General features: G+C 38.0%; 1 protein-coding gene across 5 annotated transcripts in view; it reads right to left on the bottom strand.

The window, feature by feature from the left end:
• The window catches only part of C6H9orf135 (chromosome 6 C9orf135 homolog), a 132,124-nt gene that overhangs the window by 5,222 nt on the left and 103,084 nt on the right, over window positions 1–23,818 (bottom strand). For all 5 annotated transcript variants that reach the window (XM_036856682.1, XM_036856683.1, XM_036856684.1 and 2 more), the window contains exon 5: window positions 13,688–13,745. In XM_036856682.1, the coding sequence (XP_036712577.1) occupies window positions 13,688–13,745 (58 nt within the window). The remainder of the gene's footprint in view (window positions 1–13,687; window positions 13,746–23,818) is intronic.

The raw sequence follows: 23,818 nt of genomic DNA, 5'->3' as shown, positions 1-23,818 counted from the left end.
ATAAATGAGAATAATGGCACAAAGGTATAAGGGGTCTCCTGGGCCCCCATCTCTCATGAGAACTCGGAACAGACCACCACTCAGGCTGTTCTTTCATTTGCCTGGGGCACAGCCAAACCCAAACTGGCGGAACAGCATGGTCAGGCAGAGGGAGGCCCTGAGAATCATCAATTCTGAGCCACGTTTGTATCCTGTGGCATAAACAAGACCCTGAAGTAGTTGTAAGTCTGCAGAGGGAGTTCAACTGTTAGCTGCAGAGCTGAGCATTGGAGCTAGGTACTGAATGGGAGTCACAGAAGGCTTCTGTGGGGTCCACAGTATCTATGGAAGTGGAAATGAGGCTGAGTCATCTCAAACATGCCGTCTCAAACATTTCAAACATGCCATGAGGGCTCCAACCAAGCCCAGAGAAAAAGAGTGAGAAATAGAAAAAGACTGACAGTTAACAACAGCCACAGACTATAGCCACTTATGCTGGCAAGGGAAAGAGCAACAAGCTGGACTTGAGATACCATCCCAGAGACCAGAACAGGCAGAGACCACCGCACAGAAAATGCTGCTCTTCCCCTCTGGCATCAGGATGCTAAGTTGCATCCCTCTTTCCATATACCCGGATGCCATCTCAGGGAAAGATACAGTTGCTATTGCTGCATAACTGGCCAACCCATACATAGCAGTGTAAAACAGTAGTCATTTCCAGATTCTTTGGGTCAGGAATTTGGAAAGGTACAGCAAAGCCATCTTATTGCTTCACAATGTCTGAGGCCTCAGCTGGAAAGACCTGAAAGCTGAGAGTGACTTAAGTGCTGGGGTTGGAAACATCTCTCATTCCAACTGGTAGTTGATGCTGGCTATCTGCTGGGACTTTAGCTAGGACTGTTGATGGAACAGCTGTACAACAACTCCTTGTGCCTGCATGGGGTTCCTCACAGCATGGTGACTGGGTTCTGAGAATAAGGATGGCAGAAAGAGAACCAGAGGGAAGTTGCGTTGCTTTTAATCAGCTACTCCGGAAATCACATAGCATCACTTCCATCATAGTCACAGTTCACCCAAATTCTAGGGGAGGTAACATGGACTCTGCCTCTCCATGTGAAGAGTGTCAAAATCACACTGTAAGAGCATGTGCGATGCCGGCACACGTTGCAACCATTCTGGGAAAATAACAATCTGCCACAGGGAGAAAAGTAGGGTGTGTTGGGATTCCTAAGACCACCCCTAGATTCAGTGACTTGCCAGGAGGGCTCATAAAACTCAATATATAATTGTACTTGTGGCTATGATTGATTACAGCAAGTTGATTCAAAGCAAAGTCAGCAAAGGGAAAAGGCACATGGGCTAATGTCCAGAAAAAACCAGGTGCGAAATTCTGAGACCAAGAGCCCCCCCCTCAGTGAGTCACACAAGATGCACTTAATTCCCCCAGCCATGTGTTGTGAAATGCTATCTACTGGGGAAGCTCATCACAGACTCCAAGCCCAAGATTTTTCTTGGGGGCTGGTCACATAGGCACCCTCTGCCTAACACATACCAAAATTCCAGACTCGCAGAAGGAAAACAGGTGTTCAACATAAACCACATTGTTTGTGCAAACAGTTTAGACACAGTGAGCTACTCTTACTCAGGAATTCTTATCTCTAGATGCCAACCAAAGGCCAACCTTGTAAGCAGGACTTTTAACAGATAACAGTCTCAGATCTGCTTTTCTACACATAGGGGATGGAGAGGATCTCTGAGAAAGTGAGAGTTTTTTCAAGGAAGGTTAAATATCTCCTATAGGAACTATTTAAATTATGGAATCAGACTAAGCTTTAAGAGTATTGAAGAGTTAGTGTTTTCCCACTGGTTATGGGCTCGGGAAGAGGGCCAGTTATCAGTTACACATACTTCCTCTGCATATGTGAGTTGCAGATAGTCATTATAGTTTCAACACCCTAACATAATATTTAAATGTTTATTCAACATTTATTTAGTGGGGGTGGGAAGAAGTATTTAGAAACTGTGTATAGAAAGAGATTTGTGAATTATCACACATTATTGGCTGATCCACTATTCTGGGGCCACACAGACCCTGAGTTCTGACAAAGTTCACTTAAGATAGGACAATCACTGCAAGCTTTTTCTGAGTCCTCCAGATAGATGAGGGTAACTGAAAGCATTTGTCTGAAGTGTGGAATGGGTGGGTATCAGAGCACAACAGCTTAAGAGGAGCTGGACTAGAGGAGACATTTCACAGAAAGAATTTAGAGGACTTACCAGCCTAACTGTGGATAAAGAACCAAAGATGTTCCATAGCTTCAAACCCAGATGTCTGAGAGAGTTCTAACACTGCTAGAAAGAATAAAAAAGACATGGAGATGGAGAGGACTTGTTTAAGGAGGGAAATGATGAGTCACTTCTCAGACATTTTTAATTAGAGATGACATCAGTACAAAATGTAAAGGCAGTGTTGTGGGACAGATGGCCTGGAGAGAAGTCAGTGCCCTGTGCACAGCAGTGATCATTGGCTGGGGAAATAGCTATAAAGAACATTACTGGGATCATGGATTGTATTTGAATATGGACTGTGGCTTAAATAATTATACTGTATCAATTTTCCCCTAGGTTGAAAACTTTACCATAGCTATGTGTCTTTGTTATTAAGAAATACACATTGAACTGTTCAGAGGTAAAGGGGCACAAAGTGTCCGGCCTATTCTCAAATGGTAAACAATTGCTGACTCTAGGTAAAGATTATATGGGAGCTCCTCTTGCTAGTCTTGTAACTTTCCTATAAGTTTGAAATTATATAAAAATAAGTTACCCCCAAAAGTGATGGTTATAGAGCCATGGGAGTGGATGAATTCTCTGAGATTATGTAAAATGAGAGGAGCAGGGTTCTAGGACCCAAATCTTTGGGACATTCATGGCTGGGTTCATAAAGAAGCCATGAAAGACAGAGAAGAAAAGGTATGGACAGAGTGTTGCAATGTCATAAATTCTGAGGAAAGGGAGGGCAAAGAATGCTGTGGTAGCCAACAACTGCTCACTTCCAAAGAAGCATCATAGAGGTCAAGACCTGACAAAACACAACCAACAGTAAGAAGCAATCTCTTTTCATCTTTGAGTGTGCTGTTTCAGAGAAGGATTGAGGACGTTGAATGAAACATCCTGATAGAAGACGACGGAAGAAACTGTCAGAGAAAAGAATGCTGAGGGCAAACAGGCCCTGCAGAAACAGGAACCTCTGAAGACCCAGCAAGACAATCACTGCAGGGAAAATCTGCGTTAAGGTTAATAAAGCTTTCTTCTTCCTTTTCTTCTCTTTCTCTTCCTTCTTCTTTTTAACAGATCATAGAAAGACAGGTTAGGATATTACAGAAGGGTCCTCTTGAGTCCCCAGTCGACCTTCCCTCATTGTGAAAGACAAATAGAACACAGTTTTACCACTTATATCAGTAAAATGTACCAGTGTATCTTTAAGTGATGGGTATCCAATTCTTAGATTCCTATCCCCTTCCCACCCTCATTCCCATAGCCTCTAAGCATCAATATCTCCCAAACCTTTTTTTTTTTAGAATAAGATGACATTGCTGTTTCTTAGATAACCATATACCCAGTCCTTACCCATTTTTTCCCAGTCTTCCAAGGGGTTGTTCTATGGTTACACTTATTCTTATTTGATTTCATCCTTTTTCTTTAGGACCTTTTATTTTTCATAGTTTTATTTTTCAAGGTCATTTTCAGTTTTAGGCCTGCCTTCTGGAACATCAGTAACTCTGCCTAATTTAATATTACAAGATAATTTGAAAGCACAGTCTCAATTCCTTCATCTAGATAGCTCATCCATAAAACTACATAATGGGTTACGTTTCCTGGCCAAATCAGTCACTGAAAACTAACCTTGTGTCCACCATTACAGATAGCTATTAGCCACCTGGCATTCATACAGCAAAGATCATTCTTCCCTAGCATGCTTATAAGTATCCTCATTTGGTATACTCCATTTACTCTTAAAAAGGTATTGAGGCAACAAGTTTATTTATTTGAATGTCACATTGGATGGAATGAAAATAGATATTAAAGTAGATTGCTGTGATGTTTCGTTTGATTATTTTCAGTATATATTATGTATAAAATTCTTCCCCACTTACGTGCACTTGACTGAAGACCCACCTTCCCCTAGTAAGGTTGTCTTCTAAGCACACATGCAGAGTGATGTGGGAAGAAAAGAACAATTCCCCTACAGCCAAAATTACTTTACTAACCCTGGGGATCACTTGGGATAGGCATCTTAGACAGATCCCTTCGTTCATTTCCCTTCACTACTTTTAAAATGATTTCATTCCTATGGGATATTTTTTCTCCCAGTGATTGAATTACAGATAAGAGTAATTGGCAAATGCAGTTATAAAGAACATGTAATTAGTTGGATATATTACTGTTACCTACTTAAGAAACCTTTACTATCTCTTTTTATTTGATAAAATTTTGCAAAGAAGAAGCATTTGTAAGAAACACAGGTATTCAACTAAAGAAAAATAGTTATGGGAAATGCAAGGACGTGTAGGCTGTGAATATAAGTATAAACATCTATATCATTAATGAGTCTGGTCATCACAAAGAAGAATATGGAGATCTACATGAACAATCACATCACAAAATAAGCTGACTTTTTTTTTTTTAAAACATACATATTTTTACATGTATGTAAATGAAAACCCAAAGAAGTGGTTTAGTGGTTCTCTGAGGAACCCTGGTTCTTTTTTTAATATATAAATTTATTTATTTTATTTATTTATTTATTTTTTGGTTGCATTGGGTCTTCATAGCGGTGCACAGGCTTCTCATTGCAGTGGCTTCTCTTATTGTGTAGGCTTCAGTAGTTGTGGTGTGCGGGCTCAGTCGTGGCACGTGGGCTCTAGAGCGCAGACTCAGTAGTTGTGGCGCACGGGCTTAGTTGCTCCATGGCATGTGGGATCTGCCCAGGCCAGGGCTCGAACCCGTGTCCCCTGCATTGGCAGGCGGATTCTTAACCACTGCGCCACCAGGGAAGCCCCTAAGCTGACTTTTAAAGACAAATATCATTCAAACTTTAGTAATGGCCAGCATCAAAAACTAAGCAATACACTATTAAACATTAGTTATTGACAAGTTTTTCTTTCTTATGCACAAATTTTGATTGTTCCTATCATTTTAATATAAAAAATAAACATCATCTTTCTTATTCCTCAGTCTACATTCTATGAGGACACTTGCCACTGTTTTATATTTATAGTGGTGTGGTTAGATATAAATTTGAGGCCCAGGGTTCTTGATTTTCAATTCTTTTTTTTTCTTCTTTACAGAAGTCAAATATGCTCACTGTAGAAATTTAAAGATAATCAAAAGGAGGAAAATAAAATCCCCCAGAATCCCAAGTTCCCTGAAGTAGAACTGAGCTTTTATGACTTGACCCAGAAACAAAAGGAGGTCATGGTTACTTAACTTCAGAAAGCAATATAAGATGAAGGTATACTATCAGAGGAAACAGGGTTCTTTCCACTAAAAGGACACAATGCTAAAAAATACTTGGGGATCTGAGTTTCCTGAGAATCAAAACCCAAAATTTCTCAGCTGTTGGTGATACATGAGGTGAGCAGGAGTTAAAATATTTATTTTTTAACTTTCAAGTAGACTTGAATTAAATGTCTGCCAAGGTACTTATTCAAAAAGATTACTTGGTCATAAATAACTATTAGGATGAGAAAGGATCAATGAGAATCAAATCAAATCAAATCATAGAATTTGAGAGCCAGAGAACTCATAAAGATCTTTCTGTCTGTGTCAGTGAGAGTTCTCCAGAGAATCAGAACCAACAGGAGACAGATAGAAAGAGAGAAAGAGAGCATAGAGAGATATGATAGACTATCTACCTATCTTATCTATCTCTCTATCTTATCTATGTATCTATCTATCTCTGGGGAAGCCCTGTGGAGCTATATGAGTAGCTGCCAGCAGATCCTAAGGTTGAAGCTGGGGCCTAGGAAATGCGGTCCCTTAGTGCTGGCAGAATGCCATGAGACTCGGATTCGGAATTGTTTTCCTATAAACTACAAAATCATGCCTATATGTATACATATAAGGTCAGCACACATATGTGCAACACACATTGAATTTAGGTGGAGGAATTTAGGTGGAGGCATGAATTTAGGTGGAGGAAGGCCACCATCTCCTTCTGAACCCAAGTAATAGAGGGCTGTTTCTCTGGTTAACTAGCAGCAGCATTTTGGAACACCTTGACATTCATCAAAAAATACTAGGTACAATCATGTGACCCCCTTCTCTCTTCTCCAGTTCCACTCCCCCACCAGCACCTCTTTTGCAGAAGAATCTAAAACTCTAATTTCATCTCAGTCAATAGCACATAATAAGATAAACAAGCATAATCAGCAAATGGCCATGATTCTTTTGTTAATAGATAGTGATTCAGAACCTTAACAGGACAAAAAAGACAAAATTAAATAGTAGATATATTAAGATGCAGTACAAAGCAAAGTAGTACTAAAATAAAAGTCATGAAGACACATCATTAACTCTGAAACATTACCTAATTAAAGTTCAGCCTTAATTTTCTGAATAAAAGTTTGTCAAAACCACACTTTAATCTAGACTACAAGGCTTACACATGATTATTCCCTGTGGCCAGAATTACATCGCACAACTTTTCATGCTATTATGTTTTTAAAACAGAACAGCAAAAACAACAAAAGAACAAGAAAAAAAGAAAAAGACTGCCTATACTGGAATGAAATTATGGAAGATCATGGGGACACAGAATGGAGCAAAGATACAAAGAGAGGGCCTTAAAAAGAAGTGGGAATGAAAGCTAATTTAGTTGACAGGTGATACTTCCTATAGAACCACCAACCTGTTCTAGATTCACTTTCTGACCCAGCTGTTGGTAGTTTTCAGAAAGTCACTCTTTCCCTTATCTTCTTTTTAAAGCCACTGTTAGACATCCCTTCCTAGGAAGCAGGAAACTAAAGACAATTCTAGCCTTTGGGGAGTTTCTTTCATGTGACTGAGCCTAATAGAACAATAAAAGGCTTTAGATGATGCTCACCTGACTCCTGTCCAAGGTGTAACTTGGTCTGGGATGATACTCAAAGTATTTATAAATTAGCACACACCAGGCAGTCAGATTAGGCAAGTTCTAGATGCCCCTGGTCAGGCAGGCGTTAAACTACCATAAGGTCCAGGCTGGGCCCACTCAGCCATGAGGCACAGAAAGTCCAGTGTCTATGGCCCATAGTATTTTAAAGGGCCCACAAAAATGTTTTCATTTTTTATAAATCAGAATTTTCCAAATGAATATAACAATAATGTGAATATACTTGGTGCCACTAAATTGTACACTAAAAAAGGGTTAAAATGGTAAATTTTATATTATGTATATTTTACCATAATAAAAAATGCAAATGCCATTTTGAAAAACCAACTCTATTAAGTGATAGAAACTCATACTGAAGCTAGGAAATGATGTCAGTAATTTAATATCCATAAACATCTTAGGGCAGTAAACTATGGCAGCTATTAAGCAGAAAATTTTGCTTAAAATAGGGAACAAAAGTCCAAAAGTACTTCTCAGAAAAAAATGAGTATTGTATGATTTAGTTTTGTGTAATAACACTCATTAGTATATTGGTAATAATTTCAGGAGGCTTAACAATAACATGGTCACATAACATGGCCATAAAATACCATAATATAGTCACAAATAGTCATAAATAGGCAAGAAGACAAAACAGTATAAAAGTATAAAAGGAAAAAGGATAGGTAATCTTTACAAAATGCCAATGAGAGATACAGCCTAAGAAATATATCTCTTTAATAAGCCTCTAAATCCAAAAAAAATGAATATAATCCAACCTGGATTATATTTGTCTTTATAGCAATGCAGTTGTAAAATATATTAATTTTTTTTTCTTCCAATGGAAGAAACTCAAGGCCACAGCAAATTTCCAAATAGCACAGAAATATCAATATTTTAACAATGCTATATCTGTACTAGGGTATAGAACCCCAGTGATAGGATAGGCCAATCCAACCACTGTTGGTAATATTTTAAACAGATACAGCCTCTTTTTTTTACCTACTATGAAACACTGCTTGGATTCCTTGTAATCAATTTGGAATGCATGCCAGCTTTAAAACATAATTCTATTAAAAACTTCCTCAGCTTTTTATCTCTGAAACAACTAGGATATGCAACACTTTTTGGTTTAAAGCTACTTATACGCCTGGAAAGATAATTCAATAGGCAGCTATATTTAGGAAAACAAAATGGTACTTCACACAAAATGATCAATCAGATGTACTCAAATGGCAGCTGCAGGGCTGGGAGGAGCCATGTACCTCCAAAGTGCTCCCACTGAGGGACTGGTCACTTGAGTCAATCTTTGGCCCTACCTTTCTATCCTGCTATATTGTAGGTTGACTTCCAACACCCATATTTAGAATCTAGCCAACACTCTGGCTTACCATTTTTTCACCTTCTCAAGTCAATGGCTTGGATTCCATTATAGAAACTCATTCCCATGACCACATCTTGGGATCTGTCATTCCCCAGAATTGTTCTACATCTGAAGTATCAAAAAATTCCAGTACATTCCCTTTGCTCACTACTTGTAATTCTTCTAGCTCTCTCACTCCTTCACTACTGCCGTGCTTGTTCTTTTTTTAATTCCCTGGACCCTTCAACTTCCTGAGTTTGCTAGTCTGTGCCTGAACTAATTATTTTCCTTACTAATCCTGAGTGTGTTCAGTTGACTCTCCACCATTACCCTCAGCTCACTTGTCCTTTGTCTCAAAGGCTCACATACCCTACAAATAGCCAGCTTTAGACCAATCTTCTGATGTAACTTCTCTGCAACTTTTCGTTTATTTTGGTTCTTTGGGAGAACGATAGGATAGCTTTTAAGAGAAGGTATCTTTCATTGAAATTGGGTGAGTCATAATAAGTACAGTGAGTCCCCTACATACGAACCTTCAAGTTGCAAACTTTCAAAGATACGAACGTGTGTTTGCACGTCCATTCATGTAAATTAGTTCACGTGCCTGGTGTACATTGTCACGTGTGTGCATCCTCTACAAGTGGTTGTGCCTTTGTGTGCTTTACTGTCCAGCACTGTTGTTGTGCAACACGAGGAGCTTACTGATGAAGACCTGATGAAATTGGAGGCCCAGAGAAAGGACAAAGAGAGACAAGAGGAAGAAGAAGTAACTGAAGAACTGAAGAGATTCACGACACAGGAAGTAGCAAGGGGATTTTCTTTATTTGAGGAGGTACTGTTAGGTTTTGAGGCACAGGACCTGAACGTAGAACAGTACATGAAGGTTGCAGCAGCCATTCAGAATGCAGTCCAGTGCTACCATGTCATCTATGATTAGAAAAAAAGAGCTACTACCCAGACATCACTGGATCGTTTTTTCAAGAGGGTAGATAGAATTGAATCCAGCAAGGAACCAGAACCTGTGCCTCAATGTCAGGCATGAGTGAAACTGCAGCTTGCCCTCTGTCACCTATTGCTGACTATCCTCCAGCTCTACCATCTCCCACCTCCTCTCCCTCCTCCAGTCAGTAACTCTTCTTGCCTGTTCACTTGATACCAGCCCCTGTATGCCAGCTGTTGTACTGTACTACTGTACTTTTCAAGGTACTGTACTGTAAGATTTTAAATGTTTTCTTTATTTTTTGCATTTGTTTGTTTTTTATGTATTATTTGTGTGAAAAGTATTATAAAGTATTATAAACCTATTACAGTACAGTACTATATAGCTAATTACGTTAGTTAGGTACCTAGGCTAACTTTGTTGGACTTAACAAATTGGACTATGAACATGCTCTTGGAACAGAACTTGTTTGTATGTAGGTGACTTACTGTACCCAGCTTTAAGAGGTGAAGTTCTGAAGAAGTAGCTTGCAATTCTCTTTCATTTCTCTCCTTGGAAATGATTTCATAGCTTCCTAATATTCTGTATTTATTCATTCATGTCTAGAGCTGTGGGGAGATAATTTGCATTCTCTTAAGACTTCTTATGATGCTATCCCACTTTATGCAATTATGAATTAAGCAAATGTAAGAGACCATAATATAAAAATTTATAAAGTCTCAATTCATGCACAAAATTTAAAATAATACAAATCAAAATATTTTAAGATTTTTTCAGGAATTGCATAATTGCAAAGGTGGTAGCCTGAGTGAATGGTGAGCTGTGTTTATGCTAAGGCCACATGGTGAAGTCTCTAGCAAGTAAAAAATATTCTCCTTATTTTGTCAGTATTTTATGAATCATACATTTGTTTATGTGCACAGTAACTTCTAAGTCAGAGTTCAGTCACTATTCTGCTGTTACTTAACCATTCATTGTCATTACAATTTAAAAGATTTTTTGTATTCTATAACAATATAATGCAAGCATTCATTAAATGGGGTGCTAAAAACAGTGCCTCAAAATCAATTCCTTTGATAAAGAACTTAGAAGTGAATGAACAAAACTCTAAATAAAGCCAAACAACTGCCAGCGCATGCTGCATGCTGTGCTGTTAATGTGGAAACAAGCAACATGAGAAATACTAGAAATAATGCTGAAAAAATTAAAAGCACGAATATATAACACAATAGCTAAAGATTCATGCACCCTGAGAATACATCGCACATTCTTTATATTTATGCTCTTGGGGAAACTAGTCCTTTGAATTTTGTGAGTTTTTAATTACATGTCTTACAACTTCCCTTTGTTTGGAGATGGAGCCAAATCCCATGTATATAAGGAAATGAGCCTGAATTGCATTTTTACATAATATATTTGTTTCCTTGTGGTTTTTCTGATTATAAACCACCATGCTTACTACATTGGAAAATGCTGAAAAGTATAAAGATGAAGAAGATCACTTAGAATTTCACCATTCACTAGTCAACTTTACTAGCATTTTGACAGTTTCTTCAGGCTTTTTTCCTCTATACTTTTACATAGTTTGGATAAAATACACATACAATTTTGTATCTTAATGTTTTTCTTGACCTTAAATAAGAAGATTTATCAAGACAGTAAGAACTATCCATGGACTTTCTAAAGGCTATAAAATATCTCATCATGTGATTATAACCTATTTAATTAGTACTGTCAGAGAGGAAAAAAACTTTCCTTTACACTTCTAGGTTCTTCTGACTGGTCTAAGAATTAAACTGACATGAGACAGATTAACAGGAGAAAGTCTAATTTATTTTCATACTTACAGGAACCCCACATACATGAGAAGGTCAGAGTCCCTACGTACATGAGAGGTTCAAAGACAGAAAGGTAAAATAAGGTATATATGTCATCCTGAGCTAAGGAATGGGATAGGGGCCTGGAGCTTCCAAGAAAAGGAGGGTTCACAAGACAATAAGAAAAGCAGATGTTTGGCAATTAGACATTTGCCCTACCATACGGATGGGGTTACTTAGCTAAAATTTATCTCTGTAATAACTTTTTTTTTCTGGGAAAAATTCCCAGTTTAAATTCTTCTAGGTAGTTAAGGGAGGAACAGTAGGTTATCTTGAACACACAGGGTCTCAATGTCTTTAACTCAAAAAAAATCCTCATGCAGGAGTGACAAATTTTGGGGAGGCTCATTCTGAATCCCTAGAGCACTACACCTAATACTAAAACATTAGGTAATTTCCAAGTTTTGCTGTAATAAATAATTCAGTGATGAGTATCTTTGGATATAAATTTTATCCCTGGTATGAATTATTTTTCTTTGGGGAAATCCTTAGGAGAATTATTAGATCAAATAGTATCTCAATTCATATCGCCAAAAAGATTAAAATAATTTACAATATTCCTGGCAATAGAAAAAAGTACCCATCTCACCCCACCTTTACTCAACTATTATTATTTTAAAAAATATTGCCAATTTTATTAGCAAAAAAGTTTATTGCTTTAATTCACATATTCTATTATTTGTAGGTTGGGATTTTCCCTGTATTTATCAGCTAGTTAATAATAATAATTTCCTACTTTGTGAATTGTCTTTATATGACCTTTGCTCATTTCCCTAGGGTTTTAACATTTTTCCTGCCAATAGGTCTGAGTTCTTTATGTATTAAGCATATTAATCCATAAGCCATCATATTTGCTTTTCTTATGGTTTGAATGCTATTTTTTAATGAGAAAAAATAAATAAGATTAAATACAACGAAAGTAGTATCATGAATAGTTTACTTCCCTAAATTGGTTATGCCACTGTTTCAAAAAACTTTTGATTATTCTCATCTGTTTATACTTTCAAATAATTTTCAGAATCTTAGAGTTCCGACAGAAAACAAAATCCATTGGAATTTTAATGTAATTATATTAAATTTATAAATTTAACTTATAATTTAGTTTTCCAGTCCCCTCAAATGGTAGTTATTCCCTTGTATTTGAGATTTCTGTCTCAGTTACCTTTGGTGTATATTTATTAAAAAAAAAAAAAACAAAAAGAACCTTAATGCCTTCAAATAACAATTTATTATTATCTTCTTGGAATCTCTCATGGTTTGCAGTCAGATGGCAGCTGGAGCTGCAGTCCAAGCTTACTAGGGTGGATGTCCAAGATGGCTTTGTCGCTCATAAGTCAAGCTCATCAGTGTTCCTTCTCATGGTCTCTCCCTCCAGCAGAGTAGCCTAGATTTCTTACATGGTGGCTCAGGGCTCCAAGAGTTGGAAGCAGTCTTATTAAAGATAGCCTAGATTTGGCATAGGATTACTTTTGCCACGTTCTATTGATCAAATCTGTCATGTGACAGCCTAAATTCAAAAGGTGGAGGAACATTTACCTCTTGCTGGGGAAGTGGCCTGTCCACCATCTTTGGAGACGAACTACCACATATTCTTTATTGATCTTTATTTGATCTAGAATTTTCTTCATAAAAGTATTTAAAATTTGTGTTGTTATAGTAATTTGTATGTTTTTTCTTTTATAGCCTACTAAGCAGTTATTGCTAATATGAAGGAAAGATATTGTCTTTGATACATTTATTTTGTATTCAATCGCCTTACTAAATGGTCTTATTCATTCTAGTTACTTATTTTAACATCTTGGTTCTCCTGAGAAGATAATCATACTATCTGAAAATAAAGATTGTTTTTCTCCTCTTTTTCAATAGTTAAGTCTCTTATTACCTATTGCACCAGTTAAGATTTCCTAAAAAAGACTAATAGGAAGCAGCCTTGTTTTGCTTTTGTATAATTGTTGTATAATTTTTAAGTACAAGTATATTGAAGTTGTAAGCTGGACATATTTTTCCAACATACATATTTCCTGGAGCTAAATTAAACCACTTATTTTCATATGCTAATACAATACAAATTAATAGAAAGGTAGGTTCTTATTCCAGATAAATTGAATTTAGGGAGGGGGACAACAAAATAAGATGAGGAAGAAAGTAAATAATATATTTTGGACACTGCAATATTTTCTCCCTGAAATCTATAAACTTATTCCCAAAATAAATCATAACCATAAAATATTCCATTAACTCCCACAAATAGCTAATATCTCTAAATAAATATAAAACATCATAAATCTCAGCAATTTGTCCTTTCTTCTCAAGCATGACTATTTACACTAGATGTAAAGAATCATATTAAGTACATAAATATTTAGAATATGGCTTTTCAGCCCTCTTATACTCACAAGTGGCTGATATTCATACGGTGGAGCATATTCTTCAGCATATGTTGTCAATGCACACCTAAGAAGGGTAAGTCAATATTTAAGAAAGACTCCAAAAGAAAAATATTTAAAAATTTTAGTAACATATGTTTTACACGAAATAAAAACATTTCAAGGAAGATTGGCCCTAGTAAAAATTTAAAAATTTTAAAATTCCCAGGCCTCATTTATAGTGTTAACTAACACCAGCAAGGTGTCTTTCTTCAATTACTTCCAATTCAGCACCACCTACTATTCTTCAGTACTAATGATACGCTACCAACTCCAAGTCCCTAAGCTCACGTGCATTCCAGACAAAGGGTTCTCTTTTCCACTCACTTTCTGCTTCTCAAACCTTTTTGACCCTATGCCCCGTGTTCTCTGCTAGATGACAACTGAAAAATAATAGAAGACAACCAGGTGGACTGAGATTACATAGCTTCCCCAACCTCCACCCCATGAAACACACAGAACGGGTGAATGAAATACATCCTCCTCCCCCAAGTCTACAAACAAAGCCAAGGGAAACCATGCAGTGCTAGAAATGAAGAGGATATTCATTAGAATGGGAGGCCATAAGCTGATGTCCCAAGACTCAAAGCTAGAGTTTGAACTGCCTATCAAGGTCAGGAGACATGGCCTTGGGTTCACAGAAGGCACAGAGCTAAACTGCTACTTACAGCCAGGAGTCTGTAAAGGCTGTACCTCATATCAAAGAGACCAAAGAAACTCCAGCCATCAGACCAGAAACTTGCAAGAAAGTTTCTCTCTGTTCAGCATTCAGAATGGGGGAAAAAATTATTCTCCTTTGAGAAATTACAGTCCTGCTTCTGTTCCTGGCAATATTATGGGATTAAATGGTCAAAGAAACTCCTCTGAGAATTGCACTCCTAAAAATATAGGGTACAATGAAATTTAAACATTTTAACGCATGGCTGACCCGGTGGGAAAGCAGAGAACTCAACAAGTAAAAGAATTCAAAAATAATTAGGAAGTCAACTAGGAATGGTTACTGGCTACAGGTGCTAATATTTACTTGCTGGTAACCACCAATTGCCGCTGGTCTTTCAAGGTGTGATTTCCAGAGGGGCAACATTAGCATTATCCGGGGACTTGTAAGAAACGCAAATACTTGGAGGCTACCCCAGATCTACTGAATTAGAAACTCTGGGGGTGGGCCCAGCAATCAATGTTTTAACAAGCATTCTAGGTGATTCTAAAAGTCTGAGTATTGGCAATTAAAAGAACAAAACTTAGAAGTGTAACTTTCAAACCAGCAAATAGGATATTATTTTTAAAAAACAATCTAATAGAAAGCAGGAAAGGAGAAAAAAAGAGGAAAATCTTTTCTGCTCAGAAGAACAAATTAAAATCATAAAAAAATTAAATATCTTGGCAATCACAATGAAAGTAAAGGGACTAAACCCATCAGTGAAAGAATTTTCTCAAACTTAAATTGAACATCAAGTTGCATTATATAGCCCAACTCTATGTTTTTTTTTTTTTTTTTGGTTTTTGCTTTTCAAGTATAGTTGATTTATAATATATTAGTTTCAGGTATAGCATAGTGATTCAGTATTTTTATAGATTATACTTTATTAACAGTTATTACAGGGGGAGAGTTTCAAGATGGTGGAGGAGTAAAACATGGAGATCACCTTTCTCCCCACAAATACATCAAAAATACATCTACATGTGGAACAGCTCCTACAGAACACCTACTGAATGCTGGCAGAAGACCTCAGACTTCCCAAAAGGCAAGAAACTCGCCATGTACCTGGGTAGGGCAAAAGAAAAAAGAAAAAACAGAGACAAAAGAATAGGGATGGGACCTGTACCACTGGGAGGTAGCTGTAAAGGAGGAAAAGCTTCCACACACTAGGAAGCCCCTTCACTGGCAGAGACGGGGGTGGCGGGAGGGAAGCTGCAAAGCCACGGAGGAGAGCGCAGCAATAGGGATGCAGAGGGCAAAGCGGAGAGATGCCCACACAGAGGATCGGTGCTGACTAGCACTCACCAGCCTGAGAGGCTTGTCTGCTCACCCACCGGGGCGGGTGGGGGCTGGGAGCCGAGGCTCGGGCCTCGGAGGTCGGATCCCAGGGAGAGGAGTGGGGTTGGCTGCGTGAACACAGCCTGAAGGGGGCTAGTGCGCCACAGCTAGCTGGGAGGGAGTCCAGGAAAAAGTCTGGAGCTGCCGAAGAGGCAAGAGACCATTGTTCTGGGGTGCGCGAGGAGAGGGGATTCAGAGCACTGCCTAAATGAGCTCCAGAGACAAGCGCAAGCCGCAGCTATCAGCGCAGACACCAGAGACGGGCATGAGACACTAAGGCTGCTGCTGCAGCCACCAAGAAGCCTGTGTGCAAGCACAGGTCACTATCCACATCTCCCCTCCTGGGAGCCTGTGCAGCCCACCACTGCCAGTGTCCCATGATCCAGAGACAGCTACCCTGGGAGAACATACGGCATGCCTCAGGCTATTGCAATGTCATGCTGGCCTCTGCCGCTGCAGGCTCGCCCCAGGCTCGCCCCACATTCCGTACCCCTCCCTCCCCATGGCCTGAGTGAGCCAGAGCCCCCGAAGCAGCTGCTCCTTTAACTCCGTCCTGTCTGGGCGGGGAACAGACGCCCTCAGGCGACCTACACGCAGAGGCGGGGCCAAATCCAAAGCTGAACCCCGGGAGCTCGGCGAACAAAGAAGAGAAAGGGAAATTTCTCCCAGCAGCCTCAGGAGCAGCGGATTAAATCTGCACAATCAACTTGATGTACCCTGCATCTGTGGAATACCTGAATAGACAACGAATCATCCCAAATTGAGGAGGTGGACTTTGGGAGCAACTGTAGACTTGGGGTTTGCTTTCTGCATCTAATTTTTTTCTGGTTTTATGTTTATCTTAGTTTAGTATTTAGAGCTTATTATCATTGGTAGATTTGTTTATTGATTTGGTTGCTTTCTTCCTTTTTTTTTATATACATATATATTTTTCCTTTTTCTCCTTTTGTGAGTGTGTATGTATATGCTTCTTTGTGTGATTTTGTCTGTATAGCTTTGTTTTTACCATTTGTCCTAGGGTTCTGTCTGTCCTTTTTGTTTGTTTGTTTGTTTTTTAGTATAGTTTTAACGCTTGTTATCATTGGTGGATCTGTTTTTTGGTTTGGTTGCTCTCTCTTTCTTGCTTTTTTTTAATTTTTAATAATTTCTTCTATTTTTTAATTTAATAACTTTATTTTATTTTATTTTTTCTTTCTTTTTTTTCCCTCCCTTTTCTTCTGAGCCATGTGGCTGATGGAGTCTTGGTGCTCCAGCCGAGTGTCAGGCCTGAGCCTCTGAGGTGGGAGAGCCGAGTTCAGGACATTGATACACCAGAGACCTCCCGGCCCCGCATAATATCAAACAGCGAAAGCTCTCTCAGAGATCTCCGTCTCAACGCTGAGACCCAGCTCCACTCAACGACCAGCAAGCTACAGTGCTGGACACCCTATGACAAACAACTAGCAAGACAGGAACACAACACCACCCATTAGCAGAGAAGCTGCCTAAAATCATAAGTTCACACACACCCCAAAACACACAACCAGATGTGGTCCTGCCCACCAGAAAGACAAGATTCAGCCTCATCCACCAGAACACAGGCACCAGGCCCCTCCACCAGGAAGCCTACAAAACCCACTGAAGCAACCTTACCCAGTGGGGGCAGACACCAAAAACAATGGGAACTATGAACCTACAGCCTGCAGAAAGGAGACCCCAAACAATAAGTTAAGCAAAATGAGAAGACAGAGAACTACACAGCAGATGAAGGAGCAAGGTAAAAACCCACCACACCAAACAACTGAAGAGAAAATAGGCAGTCCACCTGAAAAAGAATTCAGAGTAATGATAGTAAAGATGATCCAAAATCTTGGAAATAGAATGGAGAAAATACAAGAAACGTTTAACAAGGACCTAGAAGAACTAAAGAGGAAACAAACAATGATGAAAAACACAATAAATGAAATTTAAAATTCTCTAGAAGGAATCAATAGCAGAATAACTGAGGCAGAAGAACGGGTAAGTGACCTGGAAGATAAAATAGTGGAAATAACTACTGCAGAGCAGAATAAAGAAAAAAGAATGAAAAGAATTGAGGACAGTCTCAGAGACCTCTGGGACAATATTAAACACACCAACATTCGAATTATAGGGGTCCCAGAAGAAGAGGAGAAAAAGAAAGGGTCTGAGAAAATATTTGAAGAGATTATAGTTGAAAACTTCCCTAATATGGGACAGGAAATACTCAATCAAGTCCAGGAAGCACAGAGAGTCCCATACAGGATAAATTGAAGGAGAAACATGCCAAGACACATATTAATCAAACTATCAAAAATTAAATACAAACAAAAAATATTAAAAGCAGCAAGGGAAAAGCAACAAATAACATACAATGGAATCCCCAGAAGGTTAACAGCTGATCATTCAGCAGAAACTCTGCAAGCCAGAAGGGAGTGGCAGGACATATTTAAAGTGATGAAAGAGAAAAACCTACAACTAAGATCACTCTACCCAGCAAGGATCTCATTCAGATTCGACAGAGAAATTAAAACCTTTAGAGACAAGCAAAAGCTAAGAGAATTCAGCACCACCAAACCAGCTTTACAACAAATGCTAAAGGAACTTGTCTAGGCAGGAAACACAAGAGAAGGAAAAGACCTACAATAACAAACCCAAAACAGTTTAAAAAATGGTAATAGGAACACACATATCGATAACTACCTTAAATGTAAATGGATTTAATGCTCCAATCAAAAGACATAGACTGGATTAATGGATACAAAAACAAGATCCGTATATATGTTGCCTACAAAAGGCCCACTTCAGACCTAGGGACACATACAGACTGAAAGTGAGGGGATGGAAAAAGATATTCCATGAAAATGGAAATCAAAAGAAAGGTGGAGTAGCAATTCTCATATGAGACAAAACAGACTTTAAAATAAAGACTATTACAATAGACAAAGAAGGACACTACATAATGATCAAGGGGTCAGTCCAAGAAGAAGATATAACAATTGTAAATATTTAAGTACCCAACATAGGAGCACCTCAATACTTAAGGCAAATGCTAACAGCCATAAAAGGGGAAATCGACAGTAACACAATCACAGTAGGGGATGTTAACACCCCACTTTCACCAATGGACAGATCATCCAAAATGAAAATAAATACGGGAACACAAGCTTTAAATGATACATTAAGCAAGATGGACTTAATTGATATTTACAGGACATTCCATCCAAAAACAACAGAATACACTTTCTTCTCAAGTGCTCATGGTACATTCTCCAGGATACATCATATCTTGGGTCACAAATCAAGCCTTGGTAAATTTAAGAAAATTGAAATTGTATCAAGTGTCTTTTCCAACCACAACGCTATGAGACTAGATATCAATTACAGGAAAAAAATACTGTAAAAAATACAAACACATGGAGGCTAAACAATACACTAATAAATAACCAAGAGATCACTGAAGAAATCAAAGGGGAAATCAAAAAATACCTAGAAACATATGACAATGAAAACACAACAGCCCAAAACCTACGGGATGCAGCAAAAGCAGTTCTAAGAGGGAAGTTTGTAGCAATACAATCCTACCTCAAGAAACAAAAAAAAACCTCAAATAAACAACCTAACCTTACAACTAAAGCAATTAGAGAAAGAAGAAGAAAAACCCCCCAAAGTTACCAGATGGAAAGAAATCATAAAGATCAGATCAGAAATAAATGAAAAAGAAATGAAGGAAACAATAGCAAAGATCAATAAAACTAAAAGCTAGTACTTTGAGAAGATAAACAAAATTGATAAACCACTAGTCAGACTCATCAAGAAAAAAAGGGAGAAGACTCAAATCAATAGAATTAGAAATGAAAAAGGAGAAGTAACAACTGACACTGCAGAAATACAAAGGATCATGAGAGATTACTAGAAGTAACTCTATGCCAATAAAATGCACAACCTGGAAAAATGGACAGATGCTTAGAAAAGCACAACCTCCAGAGACTGAACCAGGAAGAAATAGAAAATATAAACAGACCAATCAGAAGCACTGAAATTGAAACTGTGATTGAAAACAAAAGCCCAGGACCAGATGGATTCACAGGCGAATTCTATCAAACATTTAGAGAAGAGCTAACACCTATCCTTCTCAAACTCTTCCAAAATATAGCAGAGGGAGGAACACTCCCAAACTCATTCTACGAGGCCACCATTTCCCTGATACCAAAACCAGACAAAGATGTCACAAAAAAAGAAAACTACAGACCAATATCACTGATGAACATAGATGCAAAAATCCTCAATGAAATACTAGCAAACAGAATCCAACAGCACATTAAAAGGATCATACACCATGATCAAGTGGGGTTTATCCCAGGAATGCAAGGATTCTTCAATATATGCAAATCAATCAATGTGATACACCATATTAACAAATTGAAGGAGAAAAACCATATGATCATCTCAATATATGCAGCAAAAGTTTTTGCCAAATTCAACACCCATTTATGTTAAAAACTCTCCTGAAAGTAGGCATACAGGGAACTTACCTCAACATAATAGAGGCCATATATGACAAACCCACAGCCAACATCGTTCTCAATGGTGAAAAACTGAAACCATTTCCACTAAGATCAGGAACAAGACAAGGTTTCCCACTCTCACCACTATTATTCAACATAGTTTTGGAAGTTTTAGCCACAGCAATCAGAGAAGAAAAAGAAATAAAAGGAATCAAAATTGGAACGGAAGAATTAAAGCTGTCACTGTTTGCAGATGACATGATACTATACATAGAGAATCCTAAAGATGCTATCAGAAAACTACTAGAGCTAATCAATGAATTTGGTAAAGCAGCAGGACACAAAATTAATGCACAGAAATCTCTTGCATTCCTATACACTAATGATGAAACATCCGAAAGAGAAATTAAGGAAACACTCTCATTTACCATTGCAACAAAAAGAATAAAATGCCTAGGAATAAACCTACCTAAGGAGACAAAAGACCTGTATGCAGAAAACTGTAAGACACTGATGAAAGAAATTAAAGATAATACAAACATATGGAGAGATATACCATGTTCTTGGACTGGAAGAATCAACATTGTGAAAATGACTATACTACCCAAAGCAATCTACAGGTTCCATGCAATCCCTATCAAACTACCACTGGCATTTTTCACAGAGCTAGAACAAAAACTTTCACAATTTGTATGGAAACACAAAAGATCCTGAATAGCCAAAACAATCTTGAGAAAGAAAAACAGAGCTGGAGGAATCAGTCTCCTGGACTTCAGACTATACTACAAAGCTACAGTAATCAAGACAGTATGGTACTGGCACAAAAACAGAAATATAGATCAATGGAACAGGATAGAAAGCCCAGAGATAAACCCATGCACATATGGTCACCTTATCTTTGATAAAGGAGGCAAGGATATACAATGGAGAAAAGACAGCCTCTTCAATAAGTGGTGCTGAGAAAACTGGACAGCCACATATAAAAGAATGAAATTAGAACACTCCCTAACACCATACACAAAAATAAACTCAAAATGGATTAAAGACCTAAATGTAAGGCCAGACACTACAAAACTCTTAGAGGAAAACATAGGCAGAACACTCTATGACATAAATCACAGCAAGATCCTTTTGACCCACCTCCTAGAGAAATAGAAATAAAAACAAAAATAAACAAATGGGACCTAATGAAACTTAAAAGCTTTTGCACAGCAAAGGAAACCATAAACAAGTCGAAAAGACAACCATCAGAATGGGAGAAAATATTTGCAAACGAAGCAACTGACAAAGGATTAATCTCCAAGATTTACAAGCAGCTCATGCAGCTCAATATCAAAAAAACAAACAACCTAATCCAATAATGGGCTGAAGACCTAAATAGACATTTCTCCAAAGAAGATACACAGATTGCCAACAAACACATGAAGGAATGCTCAACATCACTAATCATTAGAGAAATGCAAATCAAAACTACAATGAGGTATCACCTCACACCAGTCAGAATGGCCATCATCAAAAAATCTACAAACAATAAATGCTGGAGAGGGTGTGGAGAAAAGGGAACCCTCTTGCACTGTTGGTGGGAATGTAAATTGATACAGCCACTATGGAGAACAGTATGGACGTTCCTTAAAAACTAAAAATGGAACTACCATACGACCCCGCAATCCCACTACTGGGCATATACCCTGAGAAAACCATAATTCAAAAAGACCCATGACCCCAATGTTCATTGCAGCACTATTTACAATAGCCAGGTCATGGAAGCAACCTAAATGCCCATCGACTGACGAATGGATAAAGAAGAAGTGGACATATATACAATGGAATATTACTCAGCCATTAAAGGGAACGAAATTGGGTAATTTGTTGAGACGTGGATGTATCTAGAGACTGTCATACAGAGTGAAGTAAGTCAGAAAGAGAAAAACAAATATCGTATATTAATGCATGTATGTGGAACCTAGAAAAATGGTACAGATGAACTGGTTTGCAGGGCAGAAGTTGAGACACAGATGTAGAGAACAAAAGTATGGACACCAAGGCGGGAAAGCTGCAGGGGGGTGGGGATGATGGTGTGATGAATTAGGCAATTGGGATTGACATGTATACACTGATGTGTATAAAATTGATGACTAATAAGAACCTGCTGTATAAAAGAATAAATAAAATTAAATTAAAAAATTAAAAAATTGAAACAAAAACAAAAAAACAACTAATATTAAACTTTCTTTGGGTTATTTGTATGGAAATATGTTAATATAAATGTTTCAGACATTACATGAAATTCCTAAAAATCTTATATGTTCTGGTATAATGTTATAAGTCATAATTCTAGTTATTATTTTAAAATGTATATCTCAGAAATAACTAAATTTCCTTGTCAATTGCATTATTATGAACTTTCATCAAATCTTTAACTGTGGTCATTTTTAAGTCTTTTGTCATTTATAGACAGTTCTGGGTGTACTCTGATGCTTTGGCAAAAATGTTCCTATAAAAGGGTTTCATCTTCAAGGAATTCATGGAAAAGACCCTGACCAGCACACGTTTCTGGTAACTGACTACACTGCTGAACTGAATGAATAAGCATTTTCAGAACTCTAATGGAAAACTGATGAATTCATAAAAGTGCTAACAAAAGATCAAGATGAATAAAACATTAATTACATGGGACTGAGTGAACTGATAAGGATGATTATAATTTTTGTGACTTTCTGTTTGAATAAAAGACAAAAAACAAAAACAAACAAACAAAAAGAAAGAGTCATGTACCATAATGTTCATTGCAGCTCTATTTACAATAGCCAGGACATGAAAGCAACCTAAGTGTCCATCGACAGATGATGGATAAAGAAGATGTGGCATATATATACAATGGAATATTACTCAGCCATAAAAAGAAATGAAATTGAGTTATTTGTAGTGAGGTGGATGGACCTAGAGCCTGTCATACAGTGTGAAGTAAGTCAGAAAGAGAAAAACAAATACCGTATGCTAACATATATATATGGAATCTAAAAAAAAACACAAAACACATAGTTCTGAAGAACCTAGGGGCAGGACAGGAATAAAGATGCAGACGTTGGGGCTTCCCTGGTGGCGCAGTGGTTGAGAATCTGCCTGCCAATGCAGGGGACACGGGTTCGAGCCCTGGTCTGGGAGGATCCCACATGCCGCGGAGCAACTAGGCCCGTGAGCCACAATTACTGAGCCTGCGCGTCTTGAGCCTGTGCTCCGCAACAAGAGAGGCTGCGATAATGAGAGGCCCGCGCACCGCGATGAAGAGTGGCCCCCACTTGCCGCAACCAGAGAAAGCCCTCACACAGAAACTAAGACCCAACACAGCCATAAATAAATAAATAAATAAATAAATAAATAAACCCAAAGTTTAAAAATAAAAAGACGCAGACATTGAGAATGGACTTGAGGACACAGGGAAGGGGATGGGTAAGCTGGGACGAAGTGAGAGAGTGGCATGGACTTATATATACTACCAAATGTAAAATAGATAGCTAGTGGGAAGCAGCCGCATAGCATAGGGAGATTAGCTCGGTG

Source organism: Balaenoptera musculus, chromosome 6 (genome assembly GCF_009873245.2).
Source record: "Balaenoptera musculus isolate JJ_BM4_2016_0621 chromosome 6, mBalMus1.pri.v3, whole genome shotgun sequence".
In the NCBI taxonomy this organism is placed as follows: domain Eukaryota; kingdom Metazoa; phylum Chordata; class Mammalia; order Artiodactyla; family Balaenopteridae; genus Balaenoptera; species Balaenoptera musculus.
Note: the sequence above shows the minus strand (reverse complement) of the source record. Positions and strands in the feature narration are given on the sequence as shown.